This window comes from Trachemys scripta, chromosome 19 (genome assembly GCF_013100865.1).
Source record: "Trachemys scripta elegans isolate TJP31775 chromosome 19, CAS_Tse_1.0, whole genome shotgun sequence".
NCBI lineage: Eukaryota > Metazoa > Chordata > Testudines > Emydidae > Trachemys > Trachemys scripta.
In genome coordinates, this window is record NC_048316.1 from 11,809,363 (window position 1) to 11,823,573 (window position 14,211).

Here is a 14,211-nt window from a genome sequence, read left to right on the forward strand (position 1 = left end):
ACAACAAGGCAAGGGTTTCACAACGTTTCCGAACCCAGCTTCGAACTTTATTTTTGGTTGCAACAGTGACTAGTTCCAATATCAGAAGGTACAAAAACAAAAAAGTTTTGAAAGCAAGAGATATTTTTGTTATTGCCCTTTTCCTTCCCCTCCTTGTTGCTGGTTTTTACAGACGCTGAAGTGATTTAGTTGACACTCTGCCAGAAATTGAATTGCCAGCTGCTACGCTGCTAGAGCGGGCGTTGTCTGGTTACTGTCTACCTGTGCTGTGTGCCACAACAGCTTCAAGTCCAACAGAGCAGATGAGACAGGATCTGGCCCTGAGGCTGGAGGGTGCGTCCAGAGAGTCGGGTCTTGTCTACACTACAAAATTAGGTCGAAGTACAGCCACCGTGGTAATTACTGCAGTGGTTCATGTCCACAGTATGCCCCCTCTGTCAGCTCACAGGTGGAACCTTCTTGCCCTGGGGCTGCCAGGCTCCAACTGGGAGCCCCAGGGTGGTGAGAAGGGGACCTCCAGCTGTGAGCCCTGCACGAGGCGGACAGCCACCAGGTGATGTAAGTAACGCAGTGTGTCGCGCTAACTACATCGACCTATGCACTACGCATCTTCGGCGGTGGAGTCATTACGTCGGCATAGTGGGCGACTTACATTGGTGGGAGCAATGTTGCAGTGTAGACACTTACAGAGTTCAGTAGTCATAAGCTGCCTTACACCGACCTAACTCTGTAGTGTAGACCAAGCCTCAGACGCAAAATTGCGGGTCATGGTGCACATATCTGATTGCTACTGGCCACCCACTGGGGCTTGGGCTGACTGGGTTGATCAAGTTCCTCAAGGGTGGGATAAATAAGTCTTTAAGAGGCCTCTGAAATTTAGGTGGATGCAGGACTGACTTAGACGTAATCCATCCCAGAGATCTATGGTAGACTGTGCCCACTGGAGACAAGCACAACTTTGTGACAGCAAGGGATTCTGTCTGGAAGCAGCAACACAAATCTGCTTCTTTGCAGGCAAGTCAAATGCTCAATCAGCATGCGATCTTGAAGGGAAAATCTCATAACCAAGGGAAAAAAGAAGGTCTTCTCATCTCTGATGAAATAGCTAAGTACCCCACTGACTTTTCAAAACTGGGTGCACGCAAATTAGACAGAAAAGCCTGTTCCATGCAGCCCTCCCTAATGCCCAAATCAACCTTCCACCAAATCATCTAACAGGCATTTTATAATTATTATTAAGACACTATAAAATGTACAAGAACTGTATGTACTGTTTTCAGGACCATAAACAGCTGTACTCATAGGCATTACTCTCCCCAGCACACTCAGCCTCTCCTCTCCAGAGGAATGTTCTCAGCTTTTCCAGACAAGAATGCAGTTTGGAAGCAAAAAGCATTGTCACAGCTCGCTAAATAGTTGAAATGTTCACAGTAGCAACAGGTAAACACCCGTCAGTGTGGGGGCCTGTATAGCAGTGAGAGAATTCTCTCTCCAGATGGAACACTGAAGTCCAATGCAGTTTATACACTTCATTCTAACTATAATTTGTTCCCCTGCGAAGAACAACTCTCTGGACAGTGCTAGAAGGTACTGCATGTGTTACTTCACGTACAGGCCCTCCCTCTCACAGAAAAGCTCCCTCCAGAAAGGATACCCACTCAAAATAGTTAGGTGGTCTTAAGTCCTGAGACGTGTCTTGGGGTTATGCTCTCTAGGCAAAAGATGCATTAGCTTTCCAGTGGAATTGGTGAAAGCTCCATTGCTTGGGGCACTTAAAAAAGTGGACAGGACAAATCAATGGAGAATAGTAGGGGAACACCGCCCAGGTGGGGTGGATAAGGTGACCTAAAATGCCAGGAAATTTCTATTAGAGAGACAAGGTGAGTGAGGTAATATCCCAGCAACGGATATTACCTCATTCACCTTGTCTATCTAACATCCTGGGACCAACCACTGCATACAGGACATTTCTATGCCTCTTTGCACACTGATGCAGCGTCCTGTTTCTCAGTATTACTCATCCCAATCATTCCGTCATGAATAGTCATTTATATTGAACATGCAGACATGCAAATGAAAGAAGAGGAGCCGAGAAGTGTACTACCCTAGCACCCGCAAGCTAGACAGAACGTTTGGACAAGTGGCCCTGCAGGTTTCACTAAAACCTCTACTCCACTCAGATCTCTTTAGAACCTGCTTTGGAGCAGGCACATTTGAAAGATCCTGTGTCAGGCTTTAAAATGAGCATGTACGCCATTGCAGTGGCCAGAGGCATTAAATACATGTTGAGAACTTGCTTAGGACACGTCTGTAAAGAAGAGAGAAAGCAGGTTGTTGTGCATGCTCTAATGGGGGAGGAGGGAGGGCGACAGGGTCTGATTGTCAGAACTGCTGAGCACTCACAACTCTAACAGACATCAATGGGAGCTGTGGGTGCGCACTGCGTGAGCGTCCATGCCGCCGGCAGAAGTATACAGAGGTTTATAGCAGATTTACCTGCAGTCGCTCCCACCATATCTGGCGGATGATCTCGCGTCGTTCTGGTACAAGTTTATACTGGATCACCTCTTCTAGCTCTGATAGCATCTGGCAGGATACCATAGCCTGAATGAAACAATCACATTCCAACCCAATCAATGCACAGTTAGTCCATGACTAAAGATCAGCCCTTGGGTTTATCTACTGACCAAGAGGGAACAGGCAGTTGCCTTTCAGGTATCTTGATAATCCACTGTCTTCTAGGTTTCCTCAAACTGCTGCAACAAAACCCCCAATTCTGATTTGTGGAGGGAACTGCAGGGAATTTCATCTCCATCTTCACTTGAGCCTGAGCCTCCCACACAATGCTTCTAAACTTTGACCTTAAGGAGGACTTTCCACTGGGATATGAAGAAGTGAAAGGTGAGCATTTCCACACGGACACAGAACTAACCACAAAACTTGACCGGGGCAGAGGTAAGGGTTGGTAGTGGGGTGCCGAGTCCCGGTGTTCAGTCAGACACATTTTGCTCACTCTGCTTCTCAGTGGATTCAGACCCTTTTCTAAGAAGCCACAATCCCTACATACAAGAGCCATTTAGTTTGTGGGTCCATGTGGCCTGCACAGGCCTTTATATTTGATATACAAATATAGTCAGGAAGCCCTGAGCTTATATAAATAACCTAAACTAACACGAAGGCTGCAGGTCAGATACTCACCCCATAGGCCCGACTGTAACTCTCTCCTGCCATGGCGGTCAGCTCAGCATCTAGCAGGTCTCTGGCCTTGTCAATGCACTGAAATGGAAGTTGAGACTTCAGTGTTGTGCCTCGTCCAAAGACAGTGACAGTTCACACCAACACTCAACTGTCCACTCTCAGTTCCCCCACAAGGAAGGTTGGAGCCACCCCAAACTCTGCCAGGCACCAGAAAAGGAGAGTCACCTATAGGGAGGATTAGCTCTAAAATGGAAACTAACAGAAAACTGGAGAATCCAATGGCGAGTATGGGGAAAAAACTGGGACTTGCATTTATAATCTAAACCTGTCCATGGAAGTTTTGATTTGCTGAAGTCCCTCAGACATAGACTGCGTCACCAGTGTTTGCCGTGCTTTTGACCCCAGTGTCCTTGCAAAGTCCAACTGTAACACTGAGTCAGGGACGGAGGAGTTGGGATTTTGGTAATAAGTGTAAAACAACCAGTTACAGAAAAGCCTCAGGAGCTCTGGTTCTTCGATAACATGCAGTTACTAAGGCCATGTCTACATTTACACGCTTACAGTGGCACAGCTGTACCACCGTAACACCACTTGTGTAGCCGCACTCTGCTGATGGGAGAGAGTGCTCCCATCGACATCATAAAACCAGCTCAACAAGTGGCAGTAGTATGTTGGGAGAATGTCTCCCACTGACAGCACTGTGCACACAAGTGTTTATGGCAGCAAAACCTGTCTCACTCAGGGAGGTGTTTTTTTCACACTCCTGAGCAACAAAAGTTTTGTTGACATAAGTGCTAGTGTAGACATGGCCTTAGATGGACTTCACAGTTCTACGTGCCCCACTAACTTCTTACGAATGTTATAGACCCTGCAAACCCCACACATCTCAGTACAAATAAGACACTCTGAATGCATGAAACAAGGTCCTGCTCTGGTGCCATTCATTATATAATCTCACATCTGTAACTTTTCCCTTTCAAAATGTTAAAGGTTAATTACAAACCCTAGTCCATTAAACACTCGGCTCATTTTCTTGTGCATATCACTCGAGATATGCACGTGTTCTGCCAGGGCAGATTGGATCGCTCCTTTATCGAATTCTGCAAGTCAGCACAGAATTCTGAGAAATCCTACACAAGTTTCCTTGGCAAGTAATCTACACGTTTCACACCTGCAAAGGGATGACGTTCCCCGTGAATTATGTCTGACAAAGATGCACTCAGACCAACAGGGCTCTGATCAGCAGACTCTTTCCTTCCCCTTATGCCTCGTCTCAATCTAAGGGTACAGCTACACTACAATCAGAGTTGCGGCTGCAGGATGTGCAGACATACCCAAGCTAGCTTTGACCGAGCTGGCTCAAACAACAATAGCAGGGAAGTCACAGCAGCCCGGTGGCAGAATGGGTTGTGTAACCCCACCCAGCTTGTGCTGCCAGTTTCACTGCTATTGTTATTGGAGCTAGCTAGGTCAAAACTAGGTTATGTACGTCTCCACTTGCTGCAGTCACACTTCTAATTGCAGTGTAGACGTACCCTCAGGATTACAAAGACTCCTCACAGCTGCAAGGAAGATCGGGTACAGGAGATGCACAAGAAGGTAAAGAAGGGCCATGCACCTAAACCCAGAAAGTATGCAACAGTTTCAGCATCTGGCATTCGTTAACATAACTCTGAAAAGGCTCGGCAAACCCAAGAATGCACAGACTGACAAGGAGATACTGTTGTTCACGTCTCTAGCCATCAGTGCCCTTCACTGAATGCTGTCTTTTGCAGAATAATTTCCCAGACAGGATGTGTCCCTCCACCCGCCAAGAGGACACAATAGAACAGAAACCTGAGTATGACTAAGACAACTCTTGGGCTAACGTGTCTCTACACAGCGAGTGCAGTATTCATGGAAACACACAACAAACTGAGCCGTCAGGGATCAGAGTTTCAACTTGAGAGATGTTATTAGCAGTTTCATGAGTTATGGCTAACCGCTTTCAAACCGGCTCCATTGCTGCATGGAAGGACACACAATCCTTTGTTTACAGAAGCAAAGTCATGAAGGAAGATACTTACTTGTTGAGCCAATGAGAAGAGGTCTTGATGCAGTGCCAGCACAGCCCTGTAGAAGGCACCGTCATGGGTGTCCCTTGGGATCATGCAAGTATATTCCTCCATGCTATCCCATTGACCTGCAGAGACACGGACATGCTGGCTGATGCCATAGCCCTCTCTGACACAGTGCTAGAACTAGACTCCAGTGTTAAGCACGGACTACACTGGTTAGAATCACAGTGCTATTAGATCCCGGCCAAGTGACTAATTTGGAGTCCAAAGGCACCATGTGAGGTTTCGTATACTGTTCTTTAAAGTAGCTGCCTTGGGATGGCTGAGGGAACTACAGAAAAACCTCACTTATCTGAAATCCCGCATTATCCAAAACTCACTTCTATTCCCCCTACCCCCATGTGGCATTTGCATTGAAAAGCTTGAACCAACTTGATGTTCCCCTTTTATATAGATAAAGAGGATTCTACTCCAACGAGTGGCACAGAGCAGGCCAGGTGGGCACTCTTATTTACCCTAGCCCATACCACCAGAAAAAAAATAGTTCAGGAAATTAAAAAGGCAACACATCTAAAAGATAAAAAGGATTTTTTTACTGCAGCGTGCAATTACCCTGAGGAACCTGCTACTCCAGGATACTGTTGATCAGCCTAGCAAATGTTTTAATGTATATGAATAAGAGTATCATCTACATTACACTAACAAGGAAAAATTACAAGAGCTATCAGCTCTGCTTCAAGGAATCAATGGATCAGAAGCTATTTCTCCCACTGTGTAGCATTACACAAATAGAGATATCACAGGGGTTCTAAGACTTCCTTTGAAGCATCTGGCCCTGGTTACAACTGGAGACAGGACACTGGATTAGGTGGGCCACCAGGCTCTTCCAGGAAGGCAGTATTTATGTTGAGAGCTAGAGGTGATTGCTTTAGGGGCTCTGCATTAATGAAATAGAGGACCCACTTGCGGCACAATGCTCCATGTGTTTTTCTATACAGGCATCAAGTAGTGCAGTTGCTTCAAATGGATAAATTTTCACTTCTCTCCCAGTGAAAACACAGACATCAAAGCAAGCACTACAGTAATCTGTCTTCAGAAGGGACAAGCGACTTCCTTAACAGGTTCAGCAAACTGTAACGTGGGTGGTTTTACAAGGCAAGGTTTAATTTTGGTAGGCAAAGTTCTTGTATTCTTTGTGATAAAACAGCTGCAACATTAACATTGGGCTCTTGCGGAGGAAACTTTCGGGAATGTTTGGCTGCATTTTGGGGTTTCACAAAAGAGGAAGTTTACTCTCATTGGATGGAGCTAGGCAGACAGCAGGCATGTGCTATGCACGCTATCCCCACCTCTTTCCACTGATGCATCTCAAACAGGACCTACTTACGGAACTGTTCCACTCAGGGGCTTCTCGTGTGATAACATCCTGTCAAAATAGTTACGGAATGGATGGCTTTGCAGTTTTTCTGTTGTTAACAAACTAGTGAAATCACATCATGCTCATTTCATGTACAAACTACCTTAGATTTGAAACTTACGAACCTAAGAACATAAGAATGGCCATACTGGGTCAGACCCAGTATCCTGTCTTCCGACAGGGGCCCCAGAGGGAATGAACAGAACAGGGACTCATCAAGAGATCCATCCCCTGTTGCTCATTCCCAGTTTCTGGCAAACAGAGGCTAGGGACATGATCCCTGCCCATCCTGGCTAAGCGCCATTGATGGACCTATCCTCCATGAATTTATCTAGTTCTTTTTTGAACCCTGTTATAGTCAGCAGAGGTCAAAGGGAACTATATTAATCCATCTGTTTATTATTATTCCACCCTCAAAAGGTACCTCTTCATTACCTAAGAGTGCATTGGCAGCTTTTGCATAGAAGGTTTCAATTGTGGGCTTGAACATTAAATGACCTTCATTATTTATATGCATCTGATGAAGTGGGTTCTAGATCACGAAAGCTTATGCCCAAATAAATGGGTTAGTCTCTAAGGTGCCCCAAGGACTCCTCGTTGTTTTTATTATTTCATGTAATCCTATAAGCTTGCCCCCGCTCTATAGGTTCTCTTATCTTGTGATTCAGACTTCTTAAAAGATGTAAATTACACCCCTGAACTCATTCCTGAATTGCTCTTACACCAGCCCTCACGCACACCTTACCTAAGCCCCAAGCAGCAGCAGCAGCCATCCTCGCCATCTTGGCTTGAGTTTCATCATTCACCAGCGTCCACTTTTCACAGCACTGCTGATGAAGCTGCCCCCTGGGAGGAATAATTCAGTTTCAGGTTAGTGAAAACCTCCTCAATGGGTTTTGCTTTGTGTGACAGCCACCTTCCAAGGTGCCCCTTGTACTGACGTTTCAAAGAAGTTCTAAATGCCCCTTGTTTTAAGCAGGCGGGTCGTGTTTTCTGGATTTAATATAATACCCTGTTCTAGGATGGCGCTGACAGCTCAGTTTTTAAAATGTTTTAATAGCTTCTAGGGAATAAGAACAATCTTACACCTAGAGTTTTTACTGGCCTACCCCCATCAATCCTCTTTTACATAGAGGAGAAGAAGGGGGTTTACCGCTTCCCTTTTAGCAAGTCCACAGACATAATGTGGTTTGGTCAATGAGGAGTTATTTAACCTCAGAACAGCTCAAGAACATCTAATCTAAACCAGTGAAAAATTATTTAAAAAACGGAGCTGTCAGTTTCAGCCTAGAACAGGGTATTACATATTAAATCCAGAATTCATAACCCACATGCTTAAAGCAAGGAACATTTAGTACTTCTTTGGAAACCTCAGTAAAAAGGACACCGGTGATGAATGGGTTCTGCACAGTTCCTGGCTCCCGGCTTTGTTAAACACACTTTGGATAAACACATTATGCGGTCTGCATGCTTCAAAAAGTGCAGTTACACAATCACAGTTACAGTCAATAAGGATGAGGACTTGTCTCAATGGGTTCTTAAAGGGGACTCTCCTATCTTCACCTCTAGTAGAGGGGAACCTCCAAGATGCTTTCATCAACCTGGAATGTGTTGTTGATCACACCAATTATCCTGGGTGTTGCAAGTTCAGTATTTCTCAGCCTGGAAAGTCTGTAGCAACAAAGCAGCTGTTAACTATGAGGGAGACCAACTTGCCTTCTCATTGCTAGTCTCTAGTCCCAGTGAGGAAGATGAATTAGTCAACACGAGAATGGATGAGTTGCCACAGGCAAGAGAGTCATACTGACAGCTTAATGGTCCAGGAAAAAACAGCAGCAGCAGTGAATCAGTATCCAGTCTGAGCTAATACAGAAGCATGGCTCTTGCAGACATAATTATTCCAGGAGATAAGTGGCTAGGCCTGCCTTGGCTGCACTTTCAAATGTTCACTGCACAGCATGCTGAGAACGACAGCATGGTGCAGCATCAATTCCAGAGGAACTGTCAAGCAGAAACAAGCAGCACAAATAGTTCAGCACTACACCAGAAGACAGACAGCAGCCCAAGTTGAATACGGCACTCAATCCTCCACCTTGGGATTGTGACATTATGGTCAGTGGGAAGGAGGTGGCCGCACAACAGTGGCACTGTTGGGTTATATGAAATATTTACTTCGTTTGATAGTGACATAAGCTCCCTCTTTGATGCAGAAATAGGCCCTGTTGCTTCCTTCCCAGCAGACCTTGTGAAGTTAAAAGAAACTTAGCTGCAAGCGGCACTGTTTAGGAAAAATCTCACTAAACAGAACTAGAAGTGTCCAGCCAGGAAAGAAGAAGATGGGCAACAGGAGCTGATCTAAATTGTGAACAGGAATACACTATGATTTTATATACAGTTCTTTAGTAAGGAAATAAAACAAAGCAGTGAGCTGTTAAACTCACACACCAAATGCAATTACATGACGAGTCTCAAACTTCTCTAGACTTTTATCGGATACTAAAAAACTACCACCTGTGGAGGTGTTGCAATATCTCTCTGCATCTTGCTTCAGTGTAGCCAATTACACAGAAGAGAATCATTTTTGATTCTGAAGAACAAGATCATGGAATGACCAGGCTCTTGCTATTACATCCTCTCCAGGAACACTGTTTCCTCCCATCTCTCTCCAGCACTAAAGTCTTCAAATATTGGGTCGGACTTCCTTCCCGCACCCCCTTGCCAAAACAGCAACAGTAAGGGGAGCATTACTTAAGCAGCCATGTGAAATGTAACCATAGGACAGAATGGCTGGGATTCCAGTAACACTGCCTGCATATCAAATGGGCCGCGGGGCATTTCCTGTGCTGTTAGGACACCCAGTACACATATCGAACATTATCTGGACAGAGGGTTGGTCTCTTGTACATCAGGAAAGGTTGAATGCAAGTCAGAACACTGGGATTACCTCCCTTCCTGCAGAATAGGCCAACAGATACAGGGGTTTATAGCTCCTATAGAAAAACAAAATCTTTCAGAATAAATCTCTCCCAAGTGTAGGGAAGCAGATGATTGATCAAAAAGGATGATTTCTACAGGCAGGAGAAATCCCATCAACCCCTGGTGGGAACTGCCTACTCCTTGCAAGGACAAATAGGAGACTGTCCACCAGGAGGCTCCATTCTTCCTGCTGCAAAAACTCAGGAAGCAGGAGGAGGTAGATAAATGCTGTTTGGATTTTGGACTTCTCAGGCACCCCAGTAGTTTCCAGGCAGCTCAGTTTATGCAGCAGTACAATGACCTCAATGGAGAGGAATCTTCTTCCTGTGTGCCGTCACATGGGTTCCTGTCAGGACCCATCAGCACACAGGCCAAGTGACATGAGAAGCTCAGTAGAGAGGCAGGACATGCACAGATTTGCTGTGCCTGGAGGCAGAACTGCACACTACAGTGCACAGGACCTGTCTTTTCTGATTAGCCTCTTGATTCAAGGTGAGCATGGGGAACACCATAATCTGCAAGTTCTAAATCATTAATGGGTCTCTCTCTGGTGGAAACAAACTCCAATGTAGTGATCTATGCCAACGACATGGACGTAATGTGGTTTCCATCAGTGAATGCCAAAAAAGACAAAAACTAATAAAATGTTAAAAACAGTCAAGATAAGAAACTCAGACATCTGCAGCAGACTTGGTGAAAGGGGTTTAATATGAATGATTTATGTGGCATAATCTCATTCAGATTGCTACCGGGAAGTAGGCAACATTGTTGACACTTGCACAAAAAAGTCCACGCATTCCAGACAGGCATGTGAATAATGCTGAATAGGCCAAGTGAAGCTAAATGAGTCATCATGGAAGGCTCTCACTTTTTGGTGGTAGTTTTGAACCATACTGCCTAGTTACGTGTTCCCAGAACTCCTCTCTATTAATATTATCTCTCGCTACTAAAGGCGGAACAGAACTGATCAGCTGCATGTCCCCTTTCAGGTGGAACTTGGCTAATCAGATGGCTCCACCCTAAAAGGCTCAGACAGGGATGTCCAACACCTGCAACAAGGTGCTGCCTTGATGTGTAGAGTGAGCAGCAACTTGATATCTTCTAAATGTTAGGAAAGTACAAATAAATGGTAATTCAAGGAATTCACCTGACGGGTAGCACGAATGGCATAATTCACCAGGTATAGGAATAGTAAGCAGATTTCAGAAATAACTCGCCATATTTCTGGAGCAAAATGAACCAGAGAAATAGCAAACCAGGAGGAGGCTGGGTCTGAAATCAACTGAAACAGGAAAAGCTCAAACTTGAGTTTGAGCTCAAACTTTTCTGGATTCTCAATTCTGAATTCTCCTCTTACCATTCTCCAAGCGCTTCCAGGCAACGCATACGTCCCAGCATCAGCTCAGGATCATCCTTGTTTGTGTCCATCTTCTTGTCATAGGCCACAAGGGCATCCTCCCACTCATGGAGCTTCTCATACCAGGTAGCTTGGATTTCCTGTAGGGCGGCAAAAGATCAGAAGCAGCATCAGTGCTTGCTCTCTCACCCGCCCCACTCCCATGACAGCTACTGTAGCTTTTCCTGGCACATGCTAGCCACTTGAAATTGAAGGAATCTACACACTGTCTCCCAAAGAGTACTAGCTCTTGTTGATAGTAACACAGAGGCTGTTCAGAAGGTTAGATATTAACCAGTCTTCAGTTTTTAGGTCAACTAATGGGACCCTAGATATATGTTTATTTTTACTCCCTTTACCTGCGCTGTTAGTTTAACAGTATTCAAGGACTTAGATCAGTGATACTCATTCTGTGGCTTGTGAGCCGCAAGTGGGTCTTTAATTTGTCTCCAGGATGCTTTTACTACGTTATTAATCAACTAAGTTATCAACTTGCATTAAGTTATTAACTTATTTACTGTGAGAATTATATTATATATATATAAAATTATATTATATATATATAAAAACTAAGTATTTCCCTGTCATATTGTTTAAATATAAATAGTACTATAGTAAATGAAACAATTAATTCATACAACTGTGGCTCTTTTGGGTAATGTTGATCACTAATTTGGCTCCTGAACCACTGAGGTCTGAGTATCACTGACTTAGATGCATGATTATACAGGAGAGTTTCCATGTCCCAGGCAGTTGGACTGAACCTATTTTGCATACATAAATTATTGAAATTACATGCCATTATGCTTATTGTGGTTGGTAAATTGAGATCCAGTTTCTTACTTGCTGGGGAAAGGCAAGAAGTGCAGGTACTGAATATATACTCAGCAGCAGCAGTGTCAGATAACTGAGAATTTTGCATACACAGGAGCCCATTATGATGTCTGCACATCCACCATCTCACCGTGGCTAGTCCAGATTTGCTAACAGAACCAGGAGGAACTGGATACAGGATATTTATCAGCAAACCTAGCCACGGGGCTCTAAATAGGCATGTCTATGGGTGGTTAAAGTGCTTACAGAGAATTCCTAACAAGACCACCAAAGACATTCAATCTCTGGTTTGCAGGTTCCAACTTAAAATGTTTCCTCTGCCCTTAAAGATTCAAGCTTGCTAATTCTCATGGAAGTTGAATTAGTTGTTTGTCCAGCTCTGCTCGTTACACCCAGCCTTTTGTCCATGTTGAATATCAGCACAAACTCTGCTATGACAGATGGAAGCTCACTTTGTGCTAGTGAGAAAGCTGTAATCCTGTATACCTGACAAACCTGCAAGACAGGAGCTAAATGCATTAGGTACGTTACAGGGATGAATACCAGATTTTCTTCCCACTGATCTACTGAAATACTAATATGAATAGTTTGGGGAGTGGGCAGAGGGGAGCTATACCTCAAAGATACCCATCTGTCATTATTCCACGTGGATGAATTTAAGCCAGAAGAGCAGCACTGTACACAAGAATGAAGCAGCTAACCACAAAATCTACAACTGTGCAGAATGTAGTTGGGTTGGTGCTGGGCCATTTCGCAGCAGGGGAAGATTCTTGAGTGATGGTCTGGTCCTAACCCCTATCTTAAGGGGAAAGATTGTGGTATGCAACACAGGCTGTAGAAATAAACCAACTGGTGATCATTATCTACTGCACAAACCTTTCTTCAACCTCTTGTTTCTTTATGGATTTTAATTTTCAGGAAATAAAAGTCTGCTTTGAATTCCTTGAGATTTTTTCCACACCGGATTCCCTGCCAATGTTCTTTTCTGCTCAGCCCTTGGCAGCTCTCGTTCTGGCATACGCCAAAATAGGATTTTATTTATTTTATTTTTTTTACATCTATGTGGGCTGTTGGTAGGATAAACTAGACGCTGCACTTCAGTGTCCTCCACGTGAGACACTAAGGCCTGCGCCTTGCCCCAGTTCGCTGTGGGTCTCCAGCTCGCAACCGACTGCTTCAAAACCCGTTAAAGAGCAAAAGGGAACCTTTTCTCTAGATTTATATGTTTAAAGAGAGCTCATCTGCAATGTCCTCTTCACTCCCTCATCTTGAGCACTCCAGCCCACCCAATTCTTTCTAGAGATTTCGATTACAATGACGTAATAGAATGAGGCAACCTGGGACTCTGCTTCCTCCACGAAGCAGATACTTCAGGAAGCAACAGCAGCTGTCAGGACATTCTAAAATCAGTTCTCTTCCTACACAGGGCCCCTTTTCCAATCTCGGGCCAAACTTTACATAGCACCTCTAAAAGAGTTCGACCTGAATCAATCCCATCACTGCTATGCTTACGCCTGACCAGTATCCACATTCCCAGTGGTCCCCACTAAAGGGGTCTATTTAAAGGGGGAACATTGTCCATTGCATTTCTGCTGCCGCCTCCCCTTTTGTCAAGGAAGTTGCCTTTCAGATTCCTTCCTCTGTACTAGATCAAAATGGGTGGAGGGGAGATTCCTGAATGCAAATGAAGAGGAGAGAAAAAGAGAGAGTGTGTGTGTGAGTGTGCCAAACTGACTGACTGATTGAGCTGCCATTTTGAAGGGCCATTACCAAGATGTACCAGCTATTGGGTAAGCTCTTGTGCTCACTTGGGTGAAGGAAGGGTTAGAGGTACAACCCTTATTAAAATCTATCTAGGTATATATGGGGCCCTGTCACTGCAGTAGCTGAGTGCCTACCAAAAATGTAACAATAGGAAGGGGAGGGATAGTTCAGTGGTTTGAGCATTGGCCTGCTAAACCCAGGGTTGAGAGTTCAATCCTTGAGGGGACCACTTAAGAATCGGGGGAAAAATCAGTACTTGGTCCTGCTAGTGAAGGCAGGGGGCTGGACTTGATGACCTTTCAAGGTCCCTTCCAGCTCTAAGAGATAGATTTATGGAGATATACCTATCTCCATTCCGTCAAAGGAACAGACATCCAAATAAAATGGCTTGTTACTCAGCATTCCCGAACATCCACAATTCCCACAGATGTCAATGGCAGCTACAGGAGGTGGGTTCTTCTAAAAATCAGGTCACTTATGTAGGTGCCTAAGTGTGGATTTAAGTGCCTAATTTTAGGCACACAAGCTTGACCACTCTGGCTTTTGCCCCCACCCTGTAGGTTAGCAGT

At 44.6% G+C, this 14,211-nt stretch overlaps 1 protein-coding gene across 6 annotated transcripts in view; it reads right to left on the reverse strand.

Moving 5' to 3' along the window:
* MTOR (mechanistic target of rapamycin kinase) overlaps positions 1-14,211 on the reverse strand; it is a 104,170-nt gene that overhangs the window by 25,361 nt on the left and 64,598 nt on the right. For all 6 annotated transcript variants that reach the window (XM_034753098.1, XM_034753097.1, XM_034753096.1 and 3 more), the window contains 5 exons: positions 11,006-11,145; positions 7,418-7,518; positions 5,265-5,380; positions 3,199-3,276; positions 2,497-2,604 (listed from right to left, as the gene is read on the reverse strand). In XM_034753098.1, coding sequence (XP_034608989.1) covers positions 2,497-2,604; positions 3,199-3,276; positions 5,265-5,380; positions 7,418-7,518; positions 11,006-11,145 — 543 coding nt within the window. The remainder of the gene's footprint in view (positions 1-2,496; positions 2,605-3,198; positions 3,277-5,264; positions 5,381-7,417; positions 7,519-11,005; positions 11,146-14,211) is intronic.